We start from the raw sequence: 27,096 nt of genomic DNA, 5'->3' as shown, positions 1-27,096 counted from the left end.
TTATCCGCGTTGGAAGCCACATATTCCAAATAGGGTGAAAACAAGATCCACTCCAAAGAGAAAAAGGTTAACAAAAGTCATGAATGCAACTACAAACTCAATGGCCCAGATACAGCAGCTTGGTGGACACCCAGCGGGGCGAGGATTGCCCCTGAAGGTGAAAATAGGCGACGCAATAGCTGTGAAAACATACAGAACTACAGAGATGATCAGGAATATAAACACAAAACGGTCCTGGTTAAAGGGTAATCGGTACCTCAATTTCTTGAAGATGTTAACAACAATGATCGTCAGGATGATGGGGAAAGGGATGACATATGCGACGATGCACGCGATTAGAGCTGGCATCCCGTGATACCCGGTTAGCGATATGAAAATTATACAGCTTACAAAGGCCTCCATAACCTTCCAGAATCCAGGCAAAGCCGCCAGATAGCTCCCCTTTTTCTTCTCCAAGAGTTTATCCCACAGCACCTCGGCGAGGTAGGCCGCGCCGCACAGGAAAGCGAACGCGGTCTCCACCCAGGCATAGAAGCACGAGACGCAGAGGTAGAAGTTGGCGTAAATGACGGCGACGGACAAGGTCATGAGGCTGGAGGTCATAGCCATGCCGGTGGTGAAGTCCGGCCAGTCCATGTAAAACATATGGAACCGGACGTCGAGTTTGAACAGTTCAACGATGGTGATGATGAGGGTCATGATGGGACAGAAGGCCCATGTGAACATAGCGTAGATCCAGTAGCTGAAGCTGCTCGTGAATCTGAGGGCGCTCAGGACGAATATGACCACGCTAAAGATGATCTGAAGCATGTGCAGGATCCCTCTGCCAGAGATCAGAGAGGTTGGAGTAAACACTGCCTGAGGCTGTGTGGTAGTGGTAGTAGTAGTAGTAGTGTCCAGACATGATTCCATCTTCTTTTAAGTTGTGTGAGGGCTCTCCTCACCTTTGTTGTGTAGCTTACTCAGGTGGCTGATAAGAGCTGGCTTGCAATGGTGAGCCTTCAGGGTCTATATGCTCTCTTACTGCCTCAACTGCCCTTTTGCTTAATGTGAATTAGTGTCACATGTTTGCCTGTTTTGCTGGAAAAACAAAACAAAAAACAATAGTCTATTCACATGACAACATATGAGCAACAGTCACACACTGCGCACGAGAAGCAAGCTAGCAGATGTCTCCTCCAGTCAGTTGTCACATACAAATTCACCAACTCACTGAGACTGAGAGAAGCAACAATACCAATGAAGACTGAAAAAGGTCATGGAACACATTATATTGCCTTTCCAGTTCTAAGTTTGGTAGACCGTTTTGCCTTGTGAGAAATTGAAAATAGATGGCCCAAGTCATAAATTAAGAACGTCACTCAGACTAAAATGTTAAAGTAACTGGATCTTCCATCTACAAGTGAATGTGAGTCAACTAGTGAGAGAACACCCTTGGTCTTTGTTTGCTAAGATATGGTACAGCCGAAATAATGTAAAATGAAGTTTTAGATATGAGTGTATATCTTGGACATTTGCATTAGCTGCCTCAGTGCCCAGTATTTCAACTGCCATTATGAGGATAATTAATTTATTTGGGGTGTAACTTTTTTTTTTTGCTGAGGCCAGAGTCGAGGGAATTACAGTGATCTAAGTGTGATCAGATAAAAGCATTAATGACTTGTTTAAGGTCTGTGGTTAACAGGAAGGACTTTATTTTGGCAATACTCCTCGAATGGAAGTTATCAATTTACAACTATATTATTTGGTTAAAGGAAAGGTCGGAATCAAAAGTCCTGCATGCACCACAATGACCAATATAGTGTTTCTTCTATACAAGTGTCTTCTGCAGAAAATAAGGCTTTGCCTTATTGCACATTTATATGCCTTATGCCTTATTTTACACTTATGCTATACCTTCTCTTTTCTCTTGACATTATTATGTTTTGTGGACACTTGTTGAAGGCTTCTTATTTATATATATTATTTTTAAATCTTCTCATAGTGTTTTATTACTCATACCTTTGTTTCTTGTACCTTTACTTTTAGCACCTAAATCATTCAAATGCTGTCTTTACAGTAAACTACCTTCAATTAACAGTATATAAGGGAAATGTGGTTAGTCCAGTCAAAAGTAGGGTCAAGACCAAGTTTATTCATAAAGCCCATTTTAAAAGAAAAAGTGTTGCACAACTTCAATAATAAAGAAATATCAATGAATACATGCAGAAGACAATTACAATTGATAGAAGATAATGACAAAGAAAGGACCATAAAATGTTTTTATTGTCATGTTAATGGTCTCAAAAGCTAGCAAGTAGATATTTTAAACAGGATTAGTGGAAGAGGTACTCCTGACTGCTTCATAGCCACAGTGCAGCGAAGGCACAGGCATGTTTTCTCTTACACTTCATCAGTGGTGTAAAACTAAGTACATTTACTCAGGAACTGTACTTAAGTACAATTTTGAGGTACTTTTACTTTACTGGAGTATTTCCAATTGTGTATACTTTTACTTCTACTCCACTACATCTCAGAGGCAAATATTGTACTTTTACTCCACTACAATTATTTGAAAAGTTAGTTACTTTGCAGATAATAAACTATTACATTATAAAACATATATTAACCACTTTATCCATATTTTATACCTAGGCTATTTGAAAATAGCCGATCTACAAGCTCACAACGCGTTGCATTGTGACGCGTTGTGAGCTTGTAGATCTGCTATTTTCAAACATTTTAGTACTTTGGTACTTTAAGTACATTTTGATGCCAATACTTTTGTACTTTTACTCAAGTGAATTTTTAATTCCAGACTTTTACTTGTAACAGACAGAGTACTTCTACATTGCAGTATTGATACTTTTACTTAAGTAAAACAGTTGAGTACTTTTCCCACCAATGCACTTCATACAGCACCGTGGAACAACAGAAACGAGAGTTATGCATATAACTAAGGTTTTACAAATTCTGGATGACCGCCAGAGGCAGAGTTTTCAACACCTGGATATTCATCGTGCGCGATGAATATCCAGGTGTTGAAAACACTGCCTCTGGCGGTCAGAAGGAATGACATTATTTTTTTCCGATGTCAGGTTAATGTCCATGCATACCAAATTTCTGAATTGTGCTATAGGCCTACAATTTCATTCCATGGATTTTAAAGGTATTAAAATGTACAGGTCATTTACGCACGTTTGAAGGAGAGTTTTAGCATAAAACGCAGAAGGAGAGTTTTAGCATAAAACGCAGAGGTTTTAGCATTCACATCCACGATGGAAGCCACATATTCCAAAAAGGGTAAAAACAAGATCCACTGCAAAGAGAATAAGGTTAACATAAGTACATATTGCAACCACCAACCGGAAGTGCAAGATACAGTGTGCTATATAGTCGTCCCTGTGAGTGTCCACCCAGTTATAGCCTCGTCGACAGTTATAGGATTTAGGATTGCCCCTGAAGGTATAAATACTCCACACAATAGCTAAGAAAACATATAGAACTACACAGATGATCAAAAATATGAACACAGCACGGTCCAGGTTAAAGGGTAACCACTTCTTCAGCTTCTTGAGGAGGTTTACAACAATGATCAGCAGGATGAAGGGAAAAGGAAGAGTATGTGCAATAACGCACACAATTAGCCACCCGTGATTGTAATATGCAGTCAGTGGCAGTGACATGAAAATGACACAGCTCACAAAGGCCTCCATAACCTTCCAGAGTCCAGCCAAAAACGCCAGATAGCGCCCGTGTCTCTCTTCGCAGCTCTTAGCCCACAGCACCTCGACGAGGTAGGCCGCGCCACACAGGAAAGCGAATACGGTCACCACCCAGGCTTCGATGCACGTGGCGCAGAGATAGCAGTTGGCGTAAATGATGGCGACGGACAAGGTCATGAGGGTGGAGGTCATAGCCATGCCAGTGGTGAAGTCTAGCCAGTCTATGCAACCACTGAGCAGGACGTCGAGTTTGAACAGTTCAATGATGGTAATGACGAGGGTCACGAGGGGACAGAAGAACCAGGTGAACTTGCAGTAGGGCCAGTAGCTGTAGGTGGAGACCCAGTAGCTGCCGATGGAACCCGTGTAGAAGCTCACAGCGAACGCAATAATACCCAAGATGATCTCAAGAATGTGCAGGATCCCTCTGGGAGTTATCAGAGTGGCTGGAGTAAACGCTGCCTGAGAGGAAGTCTGCAAAGTCTGAGAAAGTCTAGAGTCCATCTTCTTTGAAGGTGAGAGCGTGTGCTCCTTGCCTTTGTTGTATAGCTTCCCCAGGTGGATGATAAGAGCTGGTTGGAAGAGTGAGCCTTCAGGATCTACAGTATATGCTCTCTTACTGCCTCAATCTCCCGTTATGCTTTGCATGGTATTCATAAATGGACATTATGTAAGAGGCTAGAGGCACTGGCCATGAGCGTATTATCTTGTCAGGGAGGCATTGCCCTATCTCTGTGAGTAAATATTCTGGCATTTCTGTAGCGCCTTTATTGAAAGTTCTTTACAATGTGCTTTTACAGTACATTCACACATTCACACACTAATGGTGAAGGCAACCATGTACGGCACCAACCTGATATTCTGGAGCAGTTGGGGGTGTCTTGCTCAAGGACACTTCGGCACAGAACCTTTAGGTTCCCAGACTGCTGCTATTCTGAGGCCATGGGTGTATTATGTGAGCCACTGTCTGCCACTGAATGCCATTTAAACTAAAATGTTAAAGTAACCGGATCTTCCATCTCCAGTGAGTGTGACTCAACTAGTGAGAGAACACCCGTGGTCTTTGTTTGCTAAGATACAGTATGGTACAACAGAAAGAATGTAAAATGTAAAGTTTTAGAAATGAGTGTGTATCTTGCATTAGCTGCCTCAGTGCCCAGTATTTCAACTGCCATTATGAGGATACTGAATTTATTAGCGCTTTTCCAAACCAAATAATAAAGTGCTTTACAGAAGACGATATAAAAAGACACAAATAACAAAGCAAAAACACAACACAATATTAATAGACAGATAAAACAAGTTATAAAATTAGAGCTACAGTATCATGTGTAAATAAAATTAAGGAAAACGCTTGACGTAGAGGTGTGTTTTCAGAAGCGATTTAAAAGAAGGCACCAATTTTGCTAGCCATAGTTCCTCAGGTAGGATGTTCAAAAGCCTGGTACCCGGCCCGCAAAAGCCTCAACATTCAGGGGGCATTGAACTGATTGGATTGACATAGATTATAGGCTTACAGATGTGCAACTTTCCTAGGTTGGTTTTAATTTGTAGATTTTATTGTATTGTTTTATTAAAGGACAACTACAAACATTTTCAACCTGTCTTCATATAATTGGTCCTCACAATGCTCATTATAATATGGCACCATTTTTGTCGATGGGGAATCCAAACTAATAGCCAGTGCAGGCTTTCTATTCCTGGAAAGTTAGCATGCTATAATGGAAGCCATTGTTCTCGCTTTAATAATGAAACAAAACCTGCCTAATGATGATGTCACTGGTAGGTGGGTTTCTGAAGTGTCCACAGCCCTCCTATGAGACACAGGCCGAGTAGATTTTTCTTTTACCATTTTATCATGAGCATTAGTGAGGACCAATTATATGAAAATAGGTTGGAAATGATTGAAGTCGTCCCTTAAGTATTTATTGTCAAGTGTGTGATTTACTGATGAGAGCAGCTGTGATTTCTAAATCTTAAAATTGCTTCTAATGCTCACAGGCAACCAGTGGAGAGCAGCCAAGATGGGTGTGATATGGCCAGGTTTCTTAGCATTTGTTGAAGAAGTAGTTCACAAAAAAATAACATATTTTCTATCAATTACACACCCCATGAAGCCTTGAATTCATGGATTTTTAAACGTTTTTGTTGCATTCCTACGGCAATAATTTGATTACCGGCGGAAAGATGCGAATGTATCTGGTAGGAGACTAAAGGTAGTCTCCTTGTGTCTCCGACCGGAAATACACCCAGTCATCAAATTATTGGCTTAGGAATGCGACAAAAACAAAAAAAACTCCATTAATTCAAGGCTTCATGGGGTGTGTAATTGATAGAAAATAAGTAATGTTTTGGGTGAACTACTCCTTTAACAGTCTAGAAGCAGAATGCTGTACTGTACCAATTGGAGACGGGATCTAACTTTTGTTTGCCTGAGGCCAGAGTCGAGGGAATTACAGTGATCTAAGAGCGATCAGATAAAAGCATTTATGACTTGTTTAATGTCTGTGGTTAACAGGAAGGACTTTATTTTGGCAATACTCCTCGAATGGAGGTAATCACTTAACAGCTACATGTTATTTGGTTAAAGGAAAGGTCGGAATCAAAAGTCCTGCATGCACCACAATGACCAATATAGTGTTTCTTCTATACAAGTGTTTTCTGCTGAAAACGGCTTTGCCTTATTGCACATTTATATGCCTTATTCCTTATTTTACACTTACACTACACCTTTTCTTTTCTCTTTACATTATTATGTTATGTGGACACTTGTTGAAGGCTTCTTATTTATATATATATATATATATATATTTCAATCTTCTCATAGTGTTTTATTATTGTCATTGTATGTTGTGGTGGCACAGTACTTTTGAGGACCTCACATACTTTAGTTTCTTGTACCTACACTTTTAGCACCTAAATCATTCAAATGCTGTCTTTACAGTAAACTACCTTCAATTAACAGTATATAAGGGAAATGTGGTTAGTCCAGTCAAAAGTAGGGTCAAGACCAAGTTTATTCATAAAGCCCATTTTAAAAGAAAAGGTGTTGCACAACTTCAATAATACAGAAATATGAATAAATACACGCAGAAGACAATGACAATTGATAGAAGATAATGACAAAGAAAGGACAATAAATGGTCTCAAAGGCTAGCGAGTAGATATTTTAAACAGGATTAGTGGAAGAGGTACTCCTGACTGCTTCATAGCAGCAGTGTAGTGAAGGCAAAGGCATGTTTTCTCTTACAGCACCATGAAATAGCAGTGGTGGAAAAAGTACTAACATTTTTTACTTAAGTAAAAGTATCAATACTGCAGTGTAGAAATATACTTCTGTCAGGACAACTCATAAATAGAAAAAGACAATGCGATGAATTGGATCTGCTTTTAGGTACTCTGATAAAGCGCATTTCCCAACCATAGGAATCCCCAGTACATAAACAGCAGATCCAAAAACAACAGGTGGTAGCATGGGGTGGTGGAGGGTGAGCAGCAATTTAGCACAGTACTGAATGAATGACAGCAGCACAGCAGCAGTGTGCAGCTAAAGCAAGCAGGATGAGAAGTGCAGACTTCCAGCTTAAATAGAGCGGTCTGAGAATGAAATGAGTGTGAGTGGATGAGTGGATGTGCACGTGAAGCTGATGCGGTCCAATAGTAGGCCACCACACAGCTGTCAGTTCCCTGACAGAACTTGCTCTGCGCATGTCTGTGACAGGCGTGTCGCTCATTCTGTTACAAGTAAAAGCCCGGTAATCAAAGTTAACTTGAGTAAAAGTACAAAAGTATTGGCATAAAAATATACTTAAAGTACCAAAAATAAAAGTACTTGTTATGCATACAGAATGTCCCATTTCACAAGTCTAAAAAATATATATTTTGAAAATAGCAGATCTACAAGCTCACAATGCGTCGCGATGCACACATTGTGAGCTTGTAGATCTGCTATTTTCAAATGGCCGAAATATATATAGGGGCTGAAGTGGTTAATGTATGTTTTGTGATAATAATCTATATCTGCAAAGTTACAGGTAACTAGTAACTAAAGCTGTCAAATAATTGTAGTGGAGTAAAAGTACAATATTTGCCTCTGAGATGTAGTGGAGTTGAAGTAAAAGTATTGAATATGGGAAATACTCCAGTAATGTAAAAATTCCTCAAAAGTGTACTTAAGTACAGTACTTGAGTAAATGTACTTAGTTACTTTACACCACTGGGAATAACAGAAACTGACTTGATGGCCTCAATGTCCAATAGTTGGAGTGACTGTCAGTAAAAGGTCAGTAAAGTCATAGTGGTAGAGAGTCACACAATACCCTCATTATAACGACATGATGTCAGGTAAATGTCCATGCATACCACATTTCTGAATTGTGCTGTACAATTTTATTTCACGGATTTTATAGGTAGTAAAAATGTATAGGTAATTTATCCACGTTTGAAGCCACATATTCCAATCAGGGTAAAAATAAGATCCACTACAAAGAGAATAAGGTTAACATAAGTAAATACTGCAACCACCAACCGAAAGTGCAAGATACAGTATACTATATAGTCGTCCCTGTGAGTGTTGTCCACCCAGTTATAGCCTCGTCGACAGTTATAGGATTTAGGATTGCCCCTGAAGGTATAAATACTCCACACAATAGCTGCGAAAACATATAGAACTACACAGATGATCAGAAATATGAACACAAAACGGTCCAGGTTAAAGGGTAAGCACTTCTTCAGCTTCTTGAGGAGGTTTACAACAATGATCAGCAGGATGAAGGGGAAAGGAAGAACATATGCAATAACGCACACGATCAGCCACCCGTGATTGTAATATGCAGTCAGTGGCAGTGACATGAAAATGACACAGCTCACAAAGGCCTCCATAACCTTCCAGAATCCAGCCAAAACCGCCAGATAGCTCCCCTTCTTCTTTTCGCAGATTTTGTCCCACAGCACCTCGACGAGGTAGGCCGCGCCACACAGGAAAGCGAATATGGTCACCACCCAGGCTTCGATGCATGAGGCGCAGAGGTAGCAGGTGCCGTAAATGATGACGACGGACAAGGTCATGAGGGTGGAAGTCATAGCCATGCCAGTGGTGAAGTCTGGCCAGTCTATACACGCACCGAGTAGGGTGTCGAGTTTCATTAGTTCAATGATGGTGATGATGAGGGTCACGAGGGGACAGAAGAACCAGGTGAACCTGCAGTAGGTCCAGTAGCTGTAGGTGGAGACCCAGTAGCTGCCGATGGAACCCGTGTAGGAGCTCACAGCAAACGCAATAGTGCCAAAGATGATCTCAAGAATGTGCAGGATCCCTCTGGGTTTTATCAGAGTGGCTGGAGTAAACGCTGCCTGAGAAAACGTCTGCTTAATAGAGTCCATCTTCTTTGAAGGTGAGAGCGTGTGCTCCTTGCCTTTGTTGTATAGCTTCCCCAGGTGGATGATAAGAGCTGGTTGGAAGAGTGATTTTTATGCTCTCTTACTGCCTCAAACTCCCTTCATGCTTTGCATGATATTCATAAACGGACATTATCTGAGAGGTTAGAGGCGCCGCACTGGCCATGATCGTACTATCTTGTCAGGGAGGCATTTCCCTATCTCTGTGAGTAAATGTTCTGGCATTTCTATAGCGCCCTTATTGAAAGTTCTTTACAATGTGCTTTTACACACACACACACACACACACACACACACACACACACACACACACACACACACACACACACACACACACACACACTCACTCACTCACTCACTCACTCACTCACTCACTCACTCACTCACTCACTCACTCACTCACTCACTCACTCACTCACTCACTCACTCACTCACTCACTCACACACACATTCACACACTGATGGTGAAGGCAACCATGTACGGCACCAACCTGATATTCTGGAGCAGTTGGGGGTGTCTTGCTCAAGGACACTTCGACACAGAACCTTCAGGTTCCCAGACCGCTGCTATTCTGAGGCCATGGGTGTATTATGTGTGAGCCACTGCCACTGCTGAGCCATTGCAGAGTGACGAGTGGAACGCAACAACTTCTACAATGGACTCCCTCAACTTGATGAGCAGAGGAAAAATACTGTGTTATAAAAGGCCAAATAAAACATGGGCTACGTGGCAAAATGTTGACTTAGGCCTTGGTTTCGTGGCCGGAAGAGTGGGCTTTTTCCTAAATGTTAAACAAACAACAAAAAGAATACATTTAGGCCTGCGCTTTTGAAAGTAGGGTAATCGTGTACATGATTTGAACATGCTTGAACATTTTACAAATTCAACAAGTGCTACAAATTAATTGCTGTAACACCTGTGGATATAGCCAGTCCTTATGGCACAAAACAATAAGTTGAAGGGTAAAGTTATCTGACAACGATGTACCGTGCATGTTCAAATCATGTTCCAAATCATGTACCATTTTCCAAAGCATATTTTTGTTCTTTAGTTTTTCACATTTTTGAAAAAAAGCCAATTTCACATTGAGGGGCCCAGACTTCTCAGGTGCCATGCACTCTTCCTGCATCCCTTGGTTTGACCCGATACATTATAACTCTATGGGTTTGACACAGCCTCCAATCCTGGTGTAATTTATTATGTTTTATTTTATTTTATTTTTAATATTCACAGCGTGAGTTGATGTTGAAGTGCAGTTGTTGTACTAAGTACTGTATACTTGATGCAAATACCTTTGGAGGGATGGATATCACCGACCCATTATCAACCTATTTTATACATTGCCATATAGACCAATTATTTGTTTACTAACATTGAGCCTGGACGCACAGGTGATTGTTTCACGCAATCAATTCCCAACCTGTTTCGGGGTGCACTGGTTTCAGCACACCCCAACCCCCTCTTGTGTGTGTTGGCTAGTGAGACGCGTCCTAACGAGACCTGATATAATGGGTTTCGTTGCGCGCATACTGGCTGCGTGCAGCCAGTGTGACGTCGTCTGTTAAGGGGTCTATAGTGTCGCCTGCCCAAAAAAAATCTATAAGCTCACAATGCGTTGTGGGCTTGCAGATCTGCTATTTTAGAAGCAGTTCTTTGCATATGAAATGCCCAAAATAGGGTCACAAGGTTGAAAAGTGGTCAACGGTGATTGGATCTCTTTAATTGGGTGTTGTTTGCCGTTTTTATTTTAAGCCTCTACCTTTAAGCCTTGAGACAATTCAGACACGGTTAAGACTAGTCGATATTCTAAATCAAAACAACAGGGATGTCAGTGCCTCAGGGCCTGTGAATGTAGCCTTCCTTCTACGTCATTGGTTCTCAAAGTGGGGTCCGGGGACCCCCAGGGGTCCTTGAGGGAGTTCCAGGGGGTCCCCAGCTAAATGATAGATTCCATTTGTACACTCTCAGAGTTAAATTGACATAGATTTTACAATATAAATTGCGATCCAAGTGATAGAAATGCCATTAAATGGGGGTCTGTAGCCCTAATGCATGTCAAACTGGGGGGTCCTTGAAATTAAAATGGTTGAGAATCACTGCTAGAGCCGTAAAAAATCTTCTCTTATGGGGGTCCCTGGCATATCTTTTGAAATGGGGGTCCGCGGGCTAATAAGTGTCAATTTGGGGGTCCTTGTCATGAAAAAGTTTGAGAACCACTGTTCTAGGTCACATAGGAAGAGCCAGTGATCACATGAACCTTTGCAAAGTGGCCGCTAGAGGGAAGCAGACTTCAGTTTTTTTTCTATTGCAGTTGGTTTCTGCACGGAAATGTGTATGTGTGACACGCTACAATCTTTCCAAAAAATAGATCACTTATATTGTATTCTCTCGGTTGTTGTTGCTGGCTAGTCTTTGTTGTTTGCACACATCAGCAAGCTTGTCGAAATGACAAAGGAAAATATATTTGTATTTTCGTCAGAGCCAACGTCCTGTCATCATGGCTGTCATGGTGTTTTCGCAGCATTTGTTTCCAGAGGACGGTAAATAGAAGGCACAAACAGGAACCACGGTTGCCATGTCGGCTTATTATGAGCGACTTTGGGCTTCTTTTTCTGTGAAGTTGCTAGTAAAAATTGCTAGTTGCGGGTTACGTTTTTTTTGGGTTTGTTTCTAAAGTGTAGTCACTCAGCTTTCAAAAATTGTAATTATTATTATTATTATTATATAGTTTTTTTAAATTATTTTTTAAACCAGTGTTTTTTTTCATGAAAATGTTTTGTGGCAAGGAGCATGTGTGTTGTGAGAATGTAAAAACAAAAACAAAAAAATCAAATCCACATTTTATTGCAAGAGTTTTTGAAAATAGCCGAAAAGTGCATGTGCAGTTGCTTCTTTTGGGCTTGTCTTCTAAGGACCGGTTGCTTATTTCCCTCGCAGAATCTGGCAACAACACACAAACAGGAACTTGCTGTCAGAAAACTGCTGCCACTGAAATTTCATCAACAACAAAAAAAACTGAAAGAATCTCTTTAATTCTCTTTATCTTCTTGCATGCAACTCTGGCAACTCTGGCGGAGGCAGTCGCTCTGTTAGAAATATACCTGGTGGTGATGATCATCTCATTCTCCTGGGCGATCTACTTCATATTCGTCTCCAAGCCTGTGTTGGGGAAGAACTAGCCTTGTGTTGAGCTAACCTAATGACTGGGACTAATAGAGCCTTCAGACAGACTCTACTGTCTAGAAGGAGGAGATCAAGGACGTGAAGGCAGACCCAGCAGTGGTGGGACAAAGTACTCAAATGTTTTGCTTGATTGATTGAAATACTTTATTTAGAAAGACATGGAAACAGTACATGGAAGTACAGTTCACTATATAAGGTCCACTAAACTGGATCGCCCATAAAAGCACAATGGCTTTAGTAAATGTATCAATGCTGCAATGTAGAAATATTTTTTTAGTAAAAAGTACAAAAGTGTTGGTATCCGAATATACTTTAAGTACCTAAAGTAGATGTACTAATATGTTTGAAAATAGCAGATCTACAAGCTCCCGAGCTTGTAGATCTGCTATTCTCAAATAGCCTATGGTATAAAATAGGGCTAAAGTGGTATGTTTTATAATGTAATCATTTATATCTGCAAAGTAACAATTGTAAATAATTGTCGTGGAGTAAAAGGTACAATATTTGCCTCTGAGATGTATGTGGAGTAGAAGTAAATTCAGAAAATTGTAAATACTCCAGTAAAGTAAAAGTATACCTCAAAATTGTACTTATAAGTACAGCACTTGAGTAAATGTACTGAGTTACTTACTTTCCACCATATTGCAGCCTATACAGGGATGGATTTCTCTAAGTTCCTGGACGCTGACTTTGAGGTGAAGGACTGGGTGAATGGAGCCTTCAGAGTGGTTCAGAAGGATGCTCCAGGCTCAGGGAAGGCGGACACACACGCTGCCACGCTGGTCATGAAGCTGCAGCTCTTCATCCAGGAGGTCAATAATGCCATCGAGGGTAAGTTTGGTGTTGATTGAATACTTTATTAACAGTTTGCAACTACTGCAGTGGTATGATATTACAATGATTGCTAATAAAGGATAACACAAAAAGCCATAGGGGCTTGTTTCCGTTGTGGTCCTGTGTTCTGTGTATTCCTGTGTGTGTATATGGTGTTCATGCTGTCTCCAACGTGTCAACCTCTCTCTGTTCTGTCTCTGTTCAGCCTATACATTACTGCTGCCAATTTAATTCTCGCAAGAACAGACTACATGTTATTATGGAAAATTATACTCAATTCCTCACTGATCTTTTTGGGGTTTTTAGTTTTTGCCTTTTCAATCCAAGATACATGCAAAATATATGCTCATTTTTCTTGGATAAGAAGGATCTGTGAGGTGTAGCCTTGGATCAAGGCTATCGTTGATGTATTTTATCGAGTCAGACTTTTACTTTCGTATCTATGATATGCAAATGTCAGAGTCGATCAAATACATCTATGATAGTCTTGATCCAAGCTGGCTATGTGAGGTGAAGAGTCTGAAGACAGAATGGCACCTACTTTTCTTGCCTGTGATATACTAACGAACGCATGCATTTCTCTGTGTGAAGAGAGCAGTAACCAGGCCCTTCAGAACATGCCCAGGGTGCTGCGAGATGTGGAGGCTCTGAAACAGGAGGCGTCCTTCCTCAAGGAGCAAATGGTCCTAGTGAAGGAGGACATCAGGAAGTTTGAGCAGGATACGGTGCAGTCCATGCAGGTACGTAATTGTCTGTCTGTCTATCTGTCTGTCTGTCTGTCTGTCTGTCTATTCAAATGAGCTTTATTGGCATGAGAAAACATATTTACATTGCCAAAGCAAAAGTGGAACAAAACAATCAAGACTAATGAAATATAAATGGGAATAAATTAATGTGTAAACAGAGCTGTGTTACATTGCAACTTAGAGGGAAGACTATCGTACAAAAATAACAGAAATATAGTTATACATCCATATAGGAAAGGTTAGCTTCGTATTAACTTGGTATCCATCCATCCATCTATTGTGTGTGTCATCCTGTCCCACTTGTGTGTCAGCACCGTGGCTTTACTAGCACCAAGGCAGTACTACTCTCTGTGTTATTGTGCCCTTATGCAGGCCTACCTTCCTTTATAAAAAAAGTGTTAAATTAACATCATGTGATGAAGCAAATAAGCAATCTCCCAACACTCATCACATTTCACACTCTGCACTCCTCCCAGCTCTGTAAGGTCCCATTGTTTTCAGTTCACATGACAATGGTCAAAACGAATGCCCAACCTTACAGTAAGCAGCGGACCTTATCACAGCACCGTGGACCTCCAGAGAACTGCAAAAAGTTGGCATTTTTGCAAGGCAGACATAATAGAATTTTAGGTTTTAATTCTATTCTGTTTGTGTGGTTTGTATCCAACAGGTCTTGGTTGAGATCGATCAGGTGAAATCCCGAATGCAGGAGGCCGCCGAGGCACTGCAGGAGGCCGACAAATGGACCACGCTCAGTGCAGACATCGAGGAGACCTTCAAAACTCAGGTGACAAAAGGAAATGAAGATGTCATTGTCTTGAAGAGATTGCCAACTTATGGCGACCGGTTTAAACCTTTGTCTGTAGTTCCATAATTTAGCATTATTTTCGAGATCACTTGACGTGATCACAGGAAACATGTGACTTTATACATTTGCCTAGAATAGAACCTTAACTATAGGGTTGAGAGGGTAGTTCAGAAATGTACCATATTCACATGGAAGCTATCTTTCTCTTACCGTCCATCACATGTGTGAAGGGGTGGGGTTTCCCATTCACCAAGTATGATGTAAGCAAAATGGATACCAGCCAAGCTCAATTAACTGTATTTTTGTCAATCTGCCATATTGGTAATAAATACTTGCCACCCAGTGACTATACCATAACAATGTTCTATGAACGCTAACAGTGAATCTGCTCCCACCCTGCACTAGGACTTTGCGGTGATCTCGTCGAAGCTGACCAGTATGCAGAACAGCCTGGCCATGCTGGTGGACACGCCAGACTACTCGGAGAAGTGTGTCCACTTGGAGGCTCTGAAGAACCGGTTAGAAGCCATGGCCAGTCCCCAGATAGTATCAACCTTCAACTCCATGTCTATGGGTAAAAACAACAAGTGGAACACGCTTTTGTGCCCCTAACGCATGAAACCCACAGGACGCACAAATGCTGCTTTTCTTCCACTCCATGTTAATGACGGTTGCCGTTCTCACCGACCGATATTCCTCTCTGGGCAGAAAAAAACGCACCCGTATTCTCATAAGATAATACATTATGGGATTGTTTTAAATTATGTTTTGTTTTTTTGTCTTTTATTTTTCTCTCATGGGTGGGTCAAAGTTTTTTTTTCTCTAGAATGTCTGTATACGAATTGTGGTGCCACTTTTTTTTTAATATCAATAAAAATCATAAGATAAATAAAATAAATACATTGTATATAGTTTGGTTTGGCTGTGATCATTGCCGAGAACAGTCGCGTGTGCAATAAGACACTTTTGTTGGTGGGTTCTGTGCGTTAAGTGGCTGTAATATTCGCAGGTTGGATATTTTGCTCTTTACATCATGCTCAGTGTTTCCCATCCCAAGTTTGACTTGAGAGCAAAATGATCACTGTGTGAATATGGTAAATTTAACATTCACATTTTTGTTCATCACTGTTCTAATTGACGGGGAATATGTCGGCTAAACAACATTTCCTGTTTCCTTGCAGACCAAGCAAAGCTGTTTGTTAAAGTCTTCACTGAGATAGACAGAATGCCTCAGCTCCTTGCCTACTATTACAAGTGTCATAAGGTATGGAAGAGACGCCAATGCATGCAATTCGTATGACAATTACTCATCAAGTTACATTTTGTAATCGTGACAGCCCTAGTCTAAATGTGTGTGTGTGTGTGTGTGTGTGTGTGTGTCCAGGGTCAGTTGGTGAGCTTGTGGCAGGACCTCGCCCAGAGTGAGCTGAGTGTGAACCAGCAGCTCTCTGAGTTCTACGACACCCTGCTCTCCACTTGGCACTCTCAGCTGCAGTGGAGCAGTCAGGTACTGCAGGCCTGTGTGTGTCGGTGATGACATGAATACATTGACTTTCTTTACAATACGACCAGTACAGTACTATCCATGATGAGCACGATCCAGATGTGTTAGAGGTGTGGTGGTGTTTTGTAGCCAATCATGCCAACCATTATTCAAGTGCTAATGCAGAAAATGGAAAATCTAGTGAATTAATAGGCATGTAACGATTCACTGAACTCACGATGCGATTCGAATCACGATACTAGGTTCACGATATGATTTTTCACGATTTTTCAAACACAAAAATATATATATACATATTTTTCTTTTTACACAAATCTTTTTTTTTTTTTTTTTTTTTTTACAATACTGTGTTTTCTCTTATCCTCTTTTCAATACAGTAGCAAATGACTGAAAACTTTTTTAAATTTCATTTTATTAAACTCATTGAGTGCCAGGATTGCCAGAATTATTTCAGAATTGATTCTGAAAAGTGCCAGAGTTTTTTTCACAGAAAACAAAAAGTGCTTAGGAAGCGAGATACAGCCTTTTTCAGTTCTAAGTTAAACAAGGAGTGGATGGAGCTGCACATCTTCAGATGATGATATCTTGTTTGGTTTTTTACTATTTTTTCAAAAACACGTCAAACACGTTAATGGCACCCAGCGCCATAGCGGTAAAAACACGTGAAACACGTTAATGGCACTCAATGAGTTAAATCGATTTAAATTGTCACAAGTTTGAATCGATTTGAATCGATTTATGATTAATCGTTACATGTCTCTGAATTAAGAATCAAGAGGATTTATTTGTCACTCACTCAATATGTGTTGTCGTGGCATGTACTGCAATACTGTGCCTACACTAGCAATACACAAGCAATACAATTATATGCACAAGATAATAATAGACATACTGTATTGAATTAAAGAGAACAAGAAAAATAGTGTCATAACTGTGCTCCGTTCATCATCTCTATTACATGCTTGTATGGCATGCTTATTGTCTCTGCACACCAACAGTATTTCTCATGCGTACATGCTCTCCGATAACCCCCTCGTCAGGTGTTCAAGAATCCGTACGAGGTGGTGACCGTTCTGCTGATCCAGACGTTGGGGGCCACGGTGCCCTCCATCCCCGTGTGTCTGGGCACGGCCATGGAGCACGCCGCCCAGGAGGAGCGCCTCGACACGCTGCTGGAGCTCTACCACACCACCGCCGCCTTCGGACACAGCCTGGAGGCCGCCATGCTGCCACACCTGGGTTTGTCCACTTGTCATAACGCACAAGCAACTCGTGTGAATAATAGCCACATGGACGATACTTTAGATCAGTGGTTCTCAACCCTTTCAGGCCAGCGACCCCCCCCAAAAAATGATCTTTTAACTGGGGACCCCCGCACCCTGATAAGCACTTGGAATGTAGGAGTTGAAGGCATTACATTTTCGGTTCCACAGATAAATATTGTGAAAATAGCAGATCTACAAGCTCACAATGCCTTTCCTTGCGAGGCGTTGTGAGCTTGTAGATCGGCTATTTTTTGCCTCTTTCTTATATTATTTGACAAATAGCCAATGTTTCACCAGTTCTTTGCCTGACCCAGGGGGTCTGGCTTACATGAGGCTTTGTACCTGTTTTTTCCATACATGGGCATGGTCACTTTGTCCTTAGGCCCCAGCCATAAAAGTCTGTCCCCCTTTCGTCCATACATGGGCATGTTTTGTACCTGTTTTCTCCATACATGGGCAAAAAAACAGTTTTTTTGTCACTTTGTCCTTAGGCCCCAGATCATGTCACAAGTTGAGAACCACTGCTTTAGATAAAAGCATTGGCAGCTAACCCTGTAAATGCCGATGCGCAAGACCTACATATAATAGGCACAATTCAATACAAACCCATGCATGACCCATGATACTGTTCTGTATGATTATTTATTAGATACAGTTGTGTATATAAAGTGTCAGTGTGGATAACGGATGAAAGGTTGCAGGAATAATATTAACTCGAAAGGAAGAAAAGTCTTCTTTTTGTGGGGGCTTTGCATAAGCAAACAGTTTTTTATGTAAGTTATGTAAAATAGAAGAACAGAACGCTGGTTACTGAAGGCACAAGAATGACCGATGGCTTTAGCTGTTTAGCTTTCAGGGCGTTGAATTTTTCCCCTCTACACCAAATGTCTTTGGTGTAAAGTATAATTATTCCACATCCTTCCGCACTGCGTCCAGGTGAAAACAACTTGTTGAAGGTGAACGAGCTGGTCAATGCTCTGTACGACCCCTACAAACCCTATCAGCTTCAGTATGGAGACCTGGAGGAGGCACACCTCCTCATCCAGATCAGTGCTGTACCTCTGGTTAGACACCACACACACACACACACACACACACACACACACACACACACACACACACACACACACACACACACACACACACACACACACACACACACACACACAATGCATACTCGCTGTATGTGCATTCTTACGTTATACAAATTATTCATTACATTGACAAACGTGCACACACACAAACACACACAAACGTAAGTGCGTGTGTGTACATGTCAAAACACGTGTTGCATGTTTGCATACTGTATACACACACACACCCACACAAGAACAAATGTGCGTGTTTACAGGAAACTAAAAGCTAATAGGTCTTGTTAAAACCTTGTCTCTCTCTCTCTCTCTCTCTCTCTCTCGTCTCATCCAGGAACATGGGGAAGTGATAGATTGCGTAGAGGAGTTGAGCCACTCAGTAGGCAAATTGTTTGGCCTGGCGAGCGCTGCTGTGGAACGCTGTGTCAAGCTGACTGATGGACTGGCCGTGTGTGGCCTCCTTAAGGCTCTCAAAGCCCTCTTCACAAAGTAAACAGAATGCTTCATTCACGGTCATGGGTCATGCTCTTAAGTGTAGTTGGATAATTGTGTCCTGACAAGAAGCTGCTGTGGAACGTTCTTTATCCTCTCTGCTTTGTGATCAGCCCAGAGGAAGATGATCAGAACAAGGGGTTTCATTCCAAATTGTATTTATTGACTGGAGTTATTATTATTATATTATAAAGCAATAAGCCACAAGAGGCCAGGGTTTACAGTGGATTTTAGAACAGAGTCTTAGTGAAGCACAATGCGGAGTGGAGTAGTTATGACCTTAACATTTCTGAAATCACAGTAGCTTATTGCTGTTCTAAAATGGTTACCAAATATGGCAACATGAAAATCATAGACTTATAACAACTAAACAGACAGAAAATAGTACCTGCGACAGCCTTGACAAACAAGGACGTTCCTGTGCAGATACATGGAAGGTACAGGCACAGTATCTGGCTTGTTTTAAAGTGATATAACATAAAGTAATGCAATTGTTATAAAACCTTACACATACACCGGACACAAAGGAGCTCTCCTCTCACATTGCCATAGGACAAACTAAATTGCGACCGGTAATGCATCCATGGAATGTTACAGTGAAGATTGTAAACAAGGCATTAGCGCAGTGATACTGATGCATGCGGTCAAGGTGTGTGTTTATTGGGTATTTTACAATGGAACTCACCCAATTAACCCATTAAGACCTGAGGCTGCGGTGGCAGCGGTGGCCTAGTGGTTAGAGGGGCGGCCTTGATACCGGAAGGTCCCTAGTTCGATTCCCCAATTCATCACATCGATCATGAATCACCGCTGAATAGCCCTTGAGCAAGGCTTCCATGCAGGGTCCGGCTGGAAACAAGTTTCGTACTTAGTCCGACACCCTGGGTAAACAACAAACTTTGCTTTACTTTGCTTTGCTTTGCCGACGCTACCACTGCCTTGTAAATCAGTAGTTCTCAAACGTTTTCGTAATTCAAAGTTATTAAACATTTTTCAAATACTTTCAAGATTTTTCAAAAATAGCAGATGCTGTGAGCTTGCGTATCTGCTATTTTTGAATAGCCAATGCAAAAATCAAAAGTGACACAGATGCTTTCCCAGTTATAATGGGTAAAATCAGAATGAAGGCAGTTTTAAGATAATTACTGTGCTGCATCATGTCACAGCTTTGGTATAGTGGCTTTTTGACTTGCATCCAGTCTGAGAGAGTTTGTGCTTGCCGTGTTTCCAGGTATGTGTCAGACTTCTCTACAACGCTGGGGTCCATCAGGAAAAAGTGTAAACTGGAAGAAACCCCAAATTCCTCCGTTTTCCAGGAGGACTGGACGGCTTTCCAGAACTCTGTCAGGTGGGCGTAGGAGAGGTCGAGATGGTTTCAGGATTCTGTTTTTGCTCGTAGACCCATGTGAAAACCCATGTCACCATTCTGTCAGCTAATAGTAATTACCCATTTTGGGCGGGAACCCCTATTTGTAACTATACCTTTCAGGACGGGAACACCTTTTGGGGTTCTTGTTGCTATGTACAGTACAGTATATAGCAAATATTTGAAGTTTTTCAGAAAACTTAGGTCGGGATTTAGAAGGTGTTTTTAGAATCGTTCTCAGGATCTAAATGGTATAAATAAAACATCTTGTGGATTTTTTTTCAGGCTTATCAACTTACGCTTGAAACCCACCCCCCAAAAAAGCGGTGTCCGTGCGCTTGTCTTGCGCACCCCTGTGGGTTTCAAACGTTAGATAACTAAGCTAAATAACAGCTGTTTCTCTGATAGTGTCTCTGTTGAAGATGTCTAAGTAACATGCAGTAAATGTTTCACATTGTCCTCGACAGGATCATCGCCACTTGTGGAGAGTTACTGAGACAGTGTGGAGCCTTTGAGCAGCAGCTGTCAAACAAGTACGAGAAATGATTCCACCCTCATTATATCTATGTCAGGCGTCAGATGGAATATCATTTATCCTTTACAAACAAGTTGACATCTCTGAAACCGATACAAACCTAACTAATGTCACCGAAGCACATTCTCAGATTGAAATGACTATATTTACCCCCCAAATATAATTCAACATTCCTTCCCATAGGATCTTGGGAACAGCAGGCAAATACCTATCGGATTCATACAGCCCGCGGAGCCTGGCTGGAATCCAGGAAGCCAGCTCCACAGAGCGGAAGAATGCCATTAAGAACCCTTGGCAGGAGTACAACTACCTTCAGAGGGGCAACATGGCTGAATACAACAGCTTGATGGAGGTGCTCTACTCCTTAAAGGTATGGAGTCAACAATAATATGTGTATGTGAATAATAAAGTATTCATCCAAAACAACATAATGCAATTAATGGAGCCACCCACAATATTATAAGTATTCTTCCAAAACAACATAATACAAATTGACACATACAGTACACAGCAGATGATTGCTGCCTGGCATGATAGTTAATGACGTTAATGGTTACAGTTGTGAGTCATCTGAGCGCCTTAGCTTTCAAAATATTTAAGAATCAGAATCAGCTTTATTGTCACATCACAGGTTTTTCAGAAGTAAAAAAGTGGGTGAAATTCGTTTTCGTGCATAGTTCCCATCGTATCGTTATTTCCATAGAAAAAAGAAGGGGAAGACGGGGGGGGGGGGGGGGGGGCACAAGTGGGAAGGGAGATCAAACAAAAGGGAGAAAAGAAAAGTTATCTATATATTTACACAAGTATCTGAGATAAGATATAAAGGTGTGTGAGCATATAGCTGCAGACGTATACTGTGTATGATATACTTATGGACGTTAGTTATGGTGCTAGAAAAACAAAACAATAAAAAGACAAAAGTCAGTGCGTTGTACATGGGATTAAGGTGCAAAATGTCAGTGCGTGTCGACCGCATAATCCACATAAGGTAGACTGACACTGGTATGATCTGCCATGAGACAGGCATAAGACAGGATGGATACACCTGTTTTTATACACCCATCAAGGACAGGTTGTATTATGTATGCCTTTCATCCATCTGTCGATAAGCATTTCCTTGTCACCTCTCTGCCACCATCATTTGGGTCCAATTTGAAAGAAATATCATATGGGTTCAGTAACAACATAGCATAGCTACTGACACTGTAATGATATCAGTGTATTCTGTGATATCATAACACTGTGACTGTGTGTATTTTGTACAAACTGTATTTCTATATTGTGGTATCGCTACTTTTTATCTATGTAAAATCCTGGGAGTAATTTTTCCACCACTGGAGGGAGTAAAGAGAGAGCCATATGAACTGCTGACTTGCTTTGTTTCCTTAGGAGAAGGGTACAGGTAACTCCAGCCTGCTGGCTGAGCCCAGGGCGGCCCTGACCAGACTCAACCAACAGGCCAACCAGCTGGCCTTTGACTCTGTCTTCCTTCAGATCAAACACCAGCTCTGCCTTGTCTCAAAGATGGAGGTGAGAGCTTGTGTCAAGTTTCCAGGCTATATGACTTTGAAGCGTTTTCCAACGAGATTTGAGTACATAGACGAGAGCGTGCGTGCGCGCGCGTGTGTGTTTCCGTCTCCGCACTTTTATTTGAGTGTAGTGTCTAATCTCATCTTGTGTTGTTTTGACCATGTGCCAGAATCAAGAGGCAGGTGGTTTTGGGGAGGGCTACACTGAAGACCTGCCTACCTTCAGCCTGTCACCACAGGAGTACATCACAAATGTAAGTACTATTTATTCAATTCATTTATTAATTATTTAATTCATCTATTCAATTATTTTAGGCCATAAAATGACTAAATGATAAGTCCATCACAAATGATCTTAACCCAAACAGACAAACAAATTTACCCAGCAGTCAAAAACACAAGTTTTCATTTTGTGCGTTCGGAGTCAGCTGATTGCTTGGCCCCCATAAGTGCTGCTTGCAGTGTTGTCGAGTACCGTGCCATGGCTGCTTGCCATGTTCTCAAGAACACAGCCATACATCCGCCAAGGGTGAAGTCGTCGGTTGAATGGGTTTCAAGATATGCGAAGGACAGTCACACACCCAGTCACAGAGATTCTGTCCATTTATAGGTGGATAGACTAGTGCAGACCCGTACCCGCATGCTAATTTTGGAGCACCACACGTTTTTGCATCATCTGTGTTGCATCATTTCCGCCATTTCACGTAATTTACGGGCGACGTCTGTCATTCCCAGGTGACAAATTTGCACGTTTTTTCAACTTTGCACTGACGTTGCATTTAATTGTGGTGGTCTCTGGTTCCGGGGAACCCCTGATCTGACCAAGTTGAAATATGACAATGAACTTCCTTGGGGCTTCAGCAATACATTTGCCAAGTTGAAGATGATTGGTTAGGATATGCAAAAGAGAGACACACAATCACACTGTGGAATTTATAGATAGAAGTTGGATCAATACATTCACATTTTCAATGTGAATGTCAAGTTGTAAATAGCTCTTACAAGAAATCTTCACAAGTAAACTGATTTGTTTACGAAAAAACATTATCTACCAGAGGGGATTGCGAGCAAAAACACTTATCACATAAGATGAAGTCGAAAGGTTTGTTGATGGCTGTCATATGAGTAGAATGAACGTGATACCGTAGCTCCCAGACAAGCGGATGTATCGAGCTACCTACAGTATGTGTCTCTGTCTTCTCCTCCTCAGATAGGACAGTACATAATGTCTCTGCCGCTCCACTTGGAGCCCTTTGTGACTCAAGAGGACCCGGCGCTGGAGTTGGCCCTGCATGCTGGAAAACTGCCCTTCCCTCCTGAACAAGGTGACGAGCTGTCAGCCCCCGACTCTCCTCTCAGTCCGTCTGCTCTCCTCGCATGCTGCCGTCTGGGGCTTCTAGCCAAATAGATTCCTTCTGTTAATTACAGTCTCTTTTTTTTTGGTCAGCGTGCTTTCTTTTTTCCCTAGGGTTTACTTTGTTTACTCTACCGTTTGCTTCTTACTTCCACATTTCTCTCTCTCCCTCCCTCTTGTTTTTGCCTTCCGCATCAGTCCTTGTTTACATCCTCACATTGGTGACACTTGGTGCCCCGGGTACAGTACATCCTCCCGGCCTGGCTGTGTCACGCTTTGACGCCACGGTTTGACATCACCGCTGTCCTCCTGCCCTCTCAGGTGACGACCTTCCAGAGCTGGACAACACAGCTGATTATTGGCTGGGCTCCATCGCGCGGGCGACCATGCAGACGTACTGCGATGCCATCCTGCTCATCCCCGAGCTCAGCTCACACTCCACCAAACAGCTGGCCACCGATATAGGTAACCGGACCCCGTCTCTCACTGCAGACATCAGACATGACATTTACTGACCCATTTCACCAGGTCACCACCATGCGGATCAGCAGCACCTGTACTTATAGATCCACATTGAGGCATTTATGAGTGGTTATGAGGTAATAACGTCTCTTCATTGTGGATTTATTTTTGTTGTATAAGACTTTATAAGTCTTTGCTCCTGTTGCGAGCAATCTCGGAACCCAGATTCAAATGAAAAAGGAAAAACAGCGACCTCTGTTCGTCCCTCCTCAGTTGACTCTGGGCCAACGCTAATGTGGGACCTGTGCGCACGGAAACAGGGTTTAAGTCTGCCTTCAGCGCTCCACTTCCGGGTGGTGCGACTATGATTTCATTCCCACTAACAATATTTCTACACGGAACACTAACACCACTTCTCCCAGAGAACATGGATCGTTTTGGTTATAAGCCCACTTGTTTCTATGATGAAAGAGTAAGTTCAAATGTGAATATCTTTCCGTGGTTTTGTCTGCTCCGCGGACGCTATTGTTAAATTAGTTTCCGGTAGTTTCCAGTAGGGAAAGATCGACGGACACGTGAATCCCGCCCACTACATTTGATTGGGTAAAGCACGGCCTGCTTCCTGATCTGAAGGCACGCCCACTCCCACACAATGTGTACACGTTAGGACGAAGCTTCAGGACAGATTCTCTCACGCAGTGCAGAATCTGTTCTTGAGAGATTAGTTGTGAGTGACACACTGCTGGAAAAATACACCAAAACAGGACACCGCCAAGTGTTCCATCTAAGATATAGTGGCATTCAGAGTTGTGTTCGGAGTTGTTTGTTATTTGTTATTAACAATCCTAGGAAACGATAATGTTCAGTAATAACAGTTCCTAATGTATAGACGATTCATATGAAGTAGTCCATAAGTCATATGAGCTTGTATAGCCGCTATTTTTGAAAAATCGTGAATATTTGTGCAAATCTTTGAATATAATATTTTTTAAAGCGAACATTTGGAACTCAAATCTTTGCTTCTGGGGGGGGTTCCTGTAACAAAAATATTTTGATATCGGGGGTCCACGGCCAAATACATATCATTTTGGGTGGTCCTTGACATGAAAACGTTTGAGAACCACTTGCTGCAACCGCTCTCGCTGCTCTCCACAGACTACCTGAGCAACGTGATGGACGCGCTGGGCCTGCAGCCGTCTCGCTCCCTGCAGCACATCCTCTCCCTGCTGAGAGCCAAGCCAGAGGACTACAGGCAGACGGCCAAGCTGCTGCCCCGTCGCCTGGCCTCCAGCATCGCCGCCCTCAGGGGCCTCGACCACTGACGGGGACAGGCTCATTATAGGTGATGGGGAACACGGGGTGGACAGAGGTCCATGATGGGGGGGGGGGGGGGTCACCACCATGGGGGTGCAACGGTTTGACGGGTCTCAGATTTGACTGGGAAGAGCCTTTCCAGTTAGCTCGGGTTAAATGGATAGTTCACCCAAAAACATTTTTTTTCTATAGATTAGTCGCCCCATGGAGACTTGAACTCATGGATATTTTTCTTTTTTTTACACATTCCTAAGCCAATAATTTGATGACCAGCGGACCGGTAGCTCAGCGAAGCGGTCCTACCGGAACCGCTGCCGGTCATCAAATTATTGACTTAGGAATGCGACAAAACCATATCCATGAATTCAAGTCTCTGTGGGGTGATTAATCGTTAGAGAAAAAAAGTATTTTTGGGGGTGAACTATCCCTTTAATGTTTCTGGGATGAGATCAAAGTACTGTATTTGTATTTTGGTGTTCATGCCATGAAAACGTATAAGCCTTGTGGTAATGCTAGAATGAATGAATGAAGACTTCCACTGTTGACAATGCCTGGATGTCCATTGACAAAGGAGAACATGTCTTGAATGCATCATTTAAAACCTGAGATGTCACTCGTGCTTAAAGACAATTAAAGAAAAAGTCTGGAAATGTGTAGTAAGATTTCAAATCTTCATTCCATGTCTCCATTTTAAGTAATTCAGGCATCATGAATGGGGTTTGTCTATCATTTTCTTTGGATTGGATACTGTTCTCTTCAAATGCACAGTAAAATCTTCACTGTTTAATTTAACTCTTAAGAGTATAGAAATGGACCGAAGGCTTAAATTAACACTACATTTCCAAATGGTGTTTGGGTTGTTGTGTTATATATTCATCAACTCATTTAGAAAAAATGTTTAGGCATAAAGGTGATAGACTTGTTATGAATTGTCAGATGTCTTTCTCTGTGTTGTTGTTGTTTAAGGTTAACTTGATATAATGACTCCATTTGGTAATGCTTCCATGTGTTAACCTATAAGACTTGTAAGTGAAAGAGATGCTATACATAATTCTGTGCCATTTGTCTTATTTTCTATTATTCTGCTGTTTATTTACTAGAAGAAATTAATGGTTGGATTCATTTGCTATAATCATAATAAACGTAATAAACCTGTTTGTCTCCAAAACACCTGGGTGATGTTTTTCATGATTTGGATTTGTAGATTTCCACTCAGCACGGATGAACGTGAGGTGCTTAATGCATAATAAGCAGAGCTGCCAAGTGCCAACCCTCCTTGATTCTGCAAGAGTTTCCTCGATTTCAACCGCATCTCCCTGAGCACTCCTTGATTGCCATTTTTCCTTGATTTCCCCTTGATTTGGTATCAAACTCCAATGTATTTGTATTATACTATTATGATAATATAATAATAAAAATAAATTGGCGAACGTTTGGAAAAGACAAAACATTATTTTAAAGCTACATCAAGCACTCAAACATATCTGACGCAAAAGGGGATCGAGTTGCAT

General features: G+C 41.7%; 4 protein-coding genes across 5 annotated transcripts; 1 reads left to right on the top strand and 3 right to left on the bottom strand.

Annotated features, from left to right (window-relative positions):
- Positions 1–912, bottom strand: LOC311060149 (myeloid-associated differentiation marker-like protein 2; the record flags this gene model as incomplete). Its single annotated transcript, XM_084078278.1, has 1 exon — positions 1–912. One exon carries the CDS (start codon positions 910–912, stop codon positions 1–3), a length of 912 nt encoding a protein of 303 aa, XP_083934404.1.
- A 2,327-nt stretch (positions 913–3,239) lies between these two features.
- Positions 3,240–4,208, bottom strand: LOC311060148 (myeloid-associated differentiation marker-like protein 2; the record flags this gene model as incomplete). Its single annotated transcript, XM_084078277.1, has 1 exon — positions 3,240–4,208. The coding sequence occupies one exon, from the start codon at positions 4,206–4,208 to the stop codon at positions 3,240–3,242; it is 969 nt and encodes a 322-aa protein (XP_083934403.1).
- Positions 4,209–8,135: 3,927 nt separating this feature from the next.
- LOC311060147 (myeloid-associated differentiation marker-like protein 2) lies at positions 8,136–9,267 on the bottom strand (the record flags this gene model as incomplete). The annotated part of the gene is made up of 2 exons (XM_084078276.1): positions 8,136–9,154; positions 9,261–9,267. The coding sequence occupies 2 exons, from the start codon at positions 9,265–9,267 to the stop codon at positions 8,136–8,138; spliced, it is 1,026 nt and encodes a 341-aa protein (XP_083934402.1).
- A 2,801-nt stretch (positions 9,268–12,068) lies between these two features.
- cog7 (component of oligomeric golgi complex 7) lies at positions 12,069–25,628 on the top strand. 2 transcript variants are annotated; one of them, XM_084077930.1, is made up of 18 exons: positions 12,069–12,384; positions 12,934–13,116; positions 13,711–13,859; positions 14,536–14,652; positions 15,079–15,247; positions 15,855–15,937; positions 16,058–16,180; positions 17,218–17,416; positions 18,379–18,506; positions 18,868–19,022; positions 20,257–20,373; positions 20,859–20,924; positions 21,110–21,296; positions 22,316–22,456; positions 22,626–22,709; positions 23,666–23,780; positions 24,131–24,274; positions 25,427–25,628. In XM_084077930.1, the coding sequence occupies exons 2-18, from the start codon at positions 12,945–12,947 to the stop codon at positions 25,591–25,593; spliced, it is 2,316 nt and encodes a 771-aa protein (XP_083934056.1). In that variant the 5' UTR covers positions 12,069–12,384; positions 12,934–12,944; the 3' UTR covers positions 25,594–25,628. The 2 variants fall into 2 exon arrangements, with proteins under 2 accessions (XP_083934056.1, XP_083934055.1); XM_084077929.1 differs by having other exon boundaries at positions 12,069–12,394.
- Positions 25,629–27,096: the final 1,468 nt, after the last annotated feature.

The sequence above is a fragment of the Gymnoscopelus microlampas genome, assembly GCF_963454915.1.
Source record: "Gymnoscopelus microlampas genome assembly, chromosome: 14".
Taxonomy (NCBI): domain Eukaryota; kingdom Metazoa; phylum Chordata; class Actinopteri; order Myctophiformes; family Myctophidae; genus Gymnoscopelus; species Gymnoscopelus microlampas.
The sequence above is the reverse complement of the archived record's forward strand: the minus strand, read 5'-3'. Positions and strand labels throughout refer to the sequence as shown.

Coding starts and splice junctions, on each gene's coding strand:
- cog7 (XM_084077930.1), top strand. CDS start 12,945: ATGGATTTCTCTAAGTTCCTGGACGCTGACTTTGAGGTGAAGGACTGG. Junction 13,117..13,710: donor GGTCAATAATGCCATCGAGG/GTAAGTTTGGTG, acceptor CTCTGTGTGAAG/AGAGCAGTAACCAGGCCCTT. Junction 22,457..22,625: donor GCCTTGTCTCAAAGATGGAG/GTGAGAGCTTGT, acceptor ACCATGTGCCAG/AATCAAGAGGCAGGTGGTTT.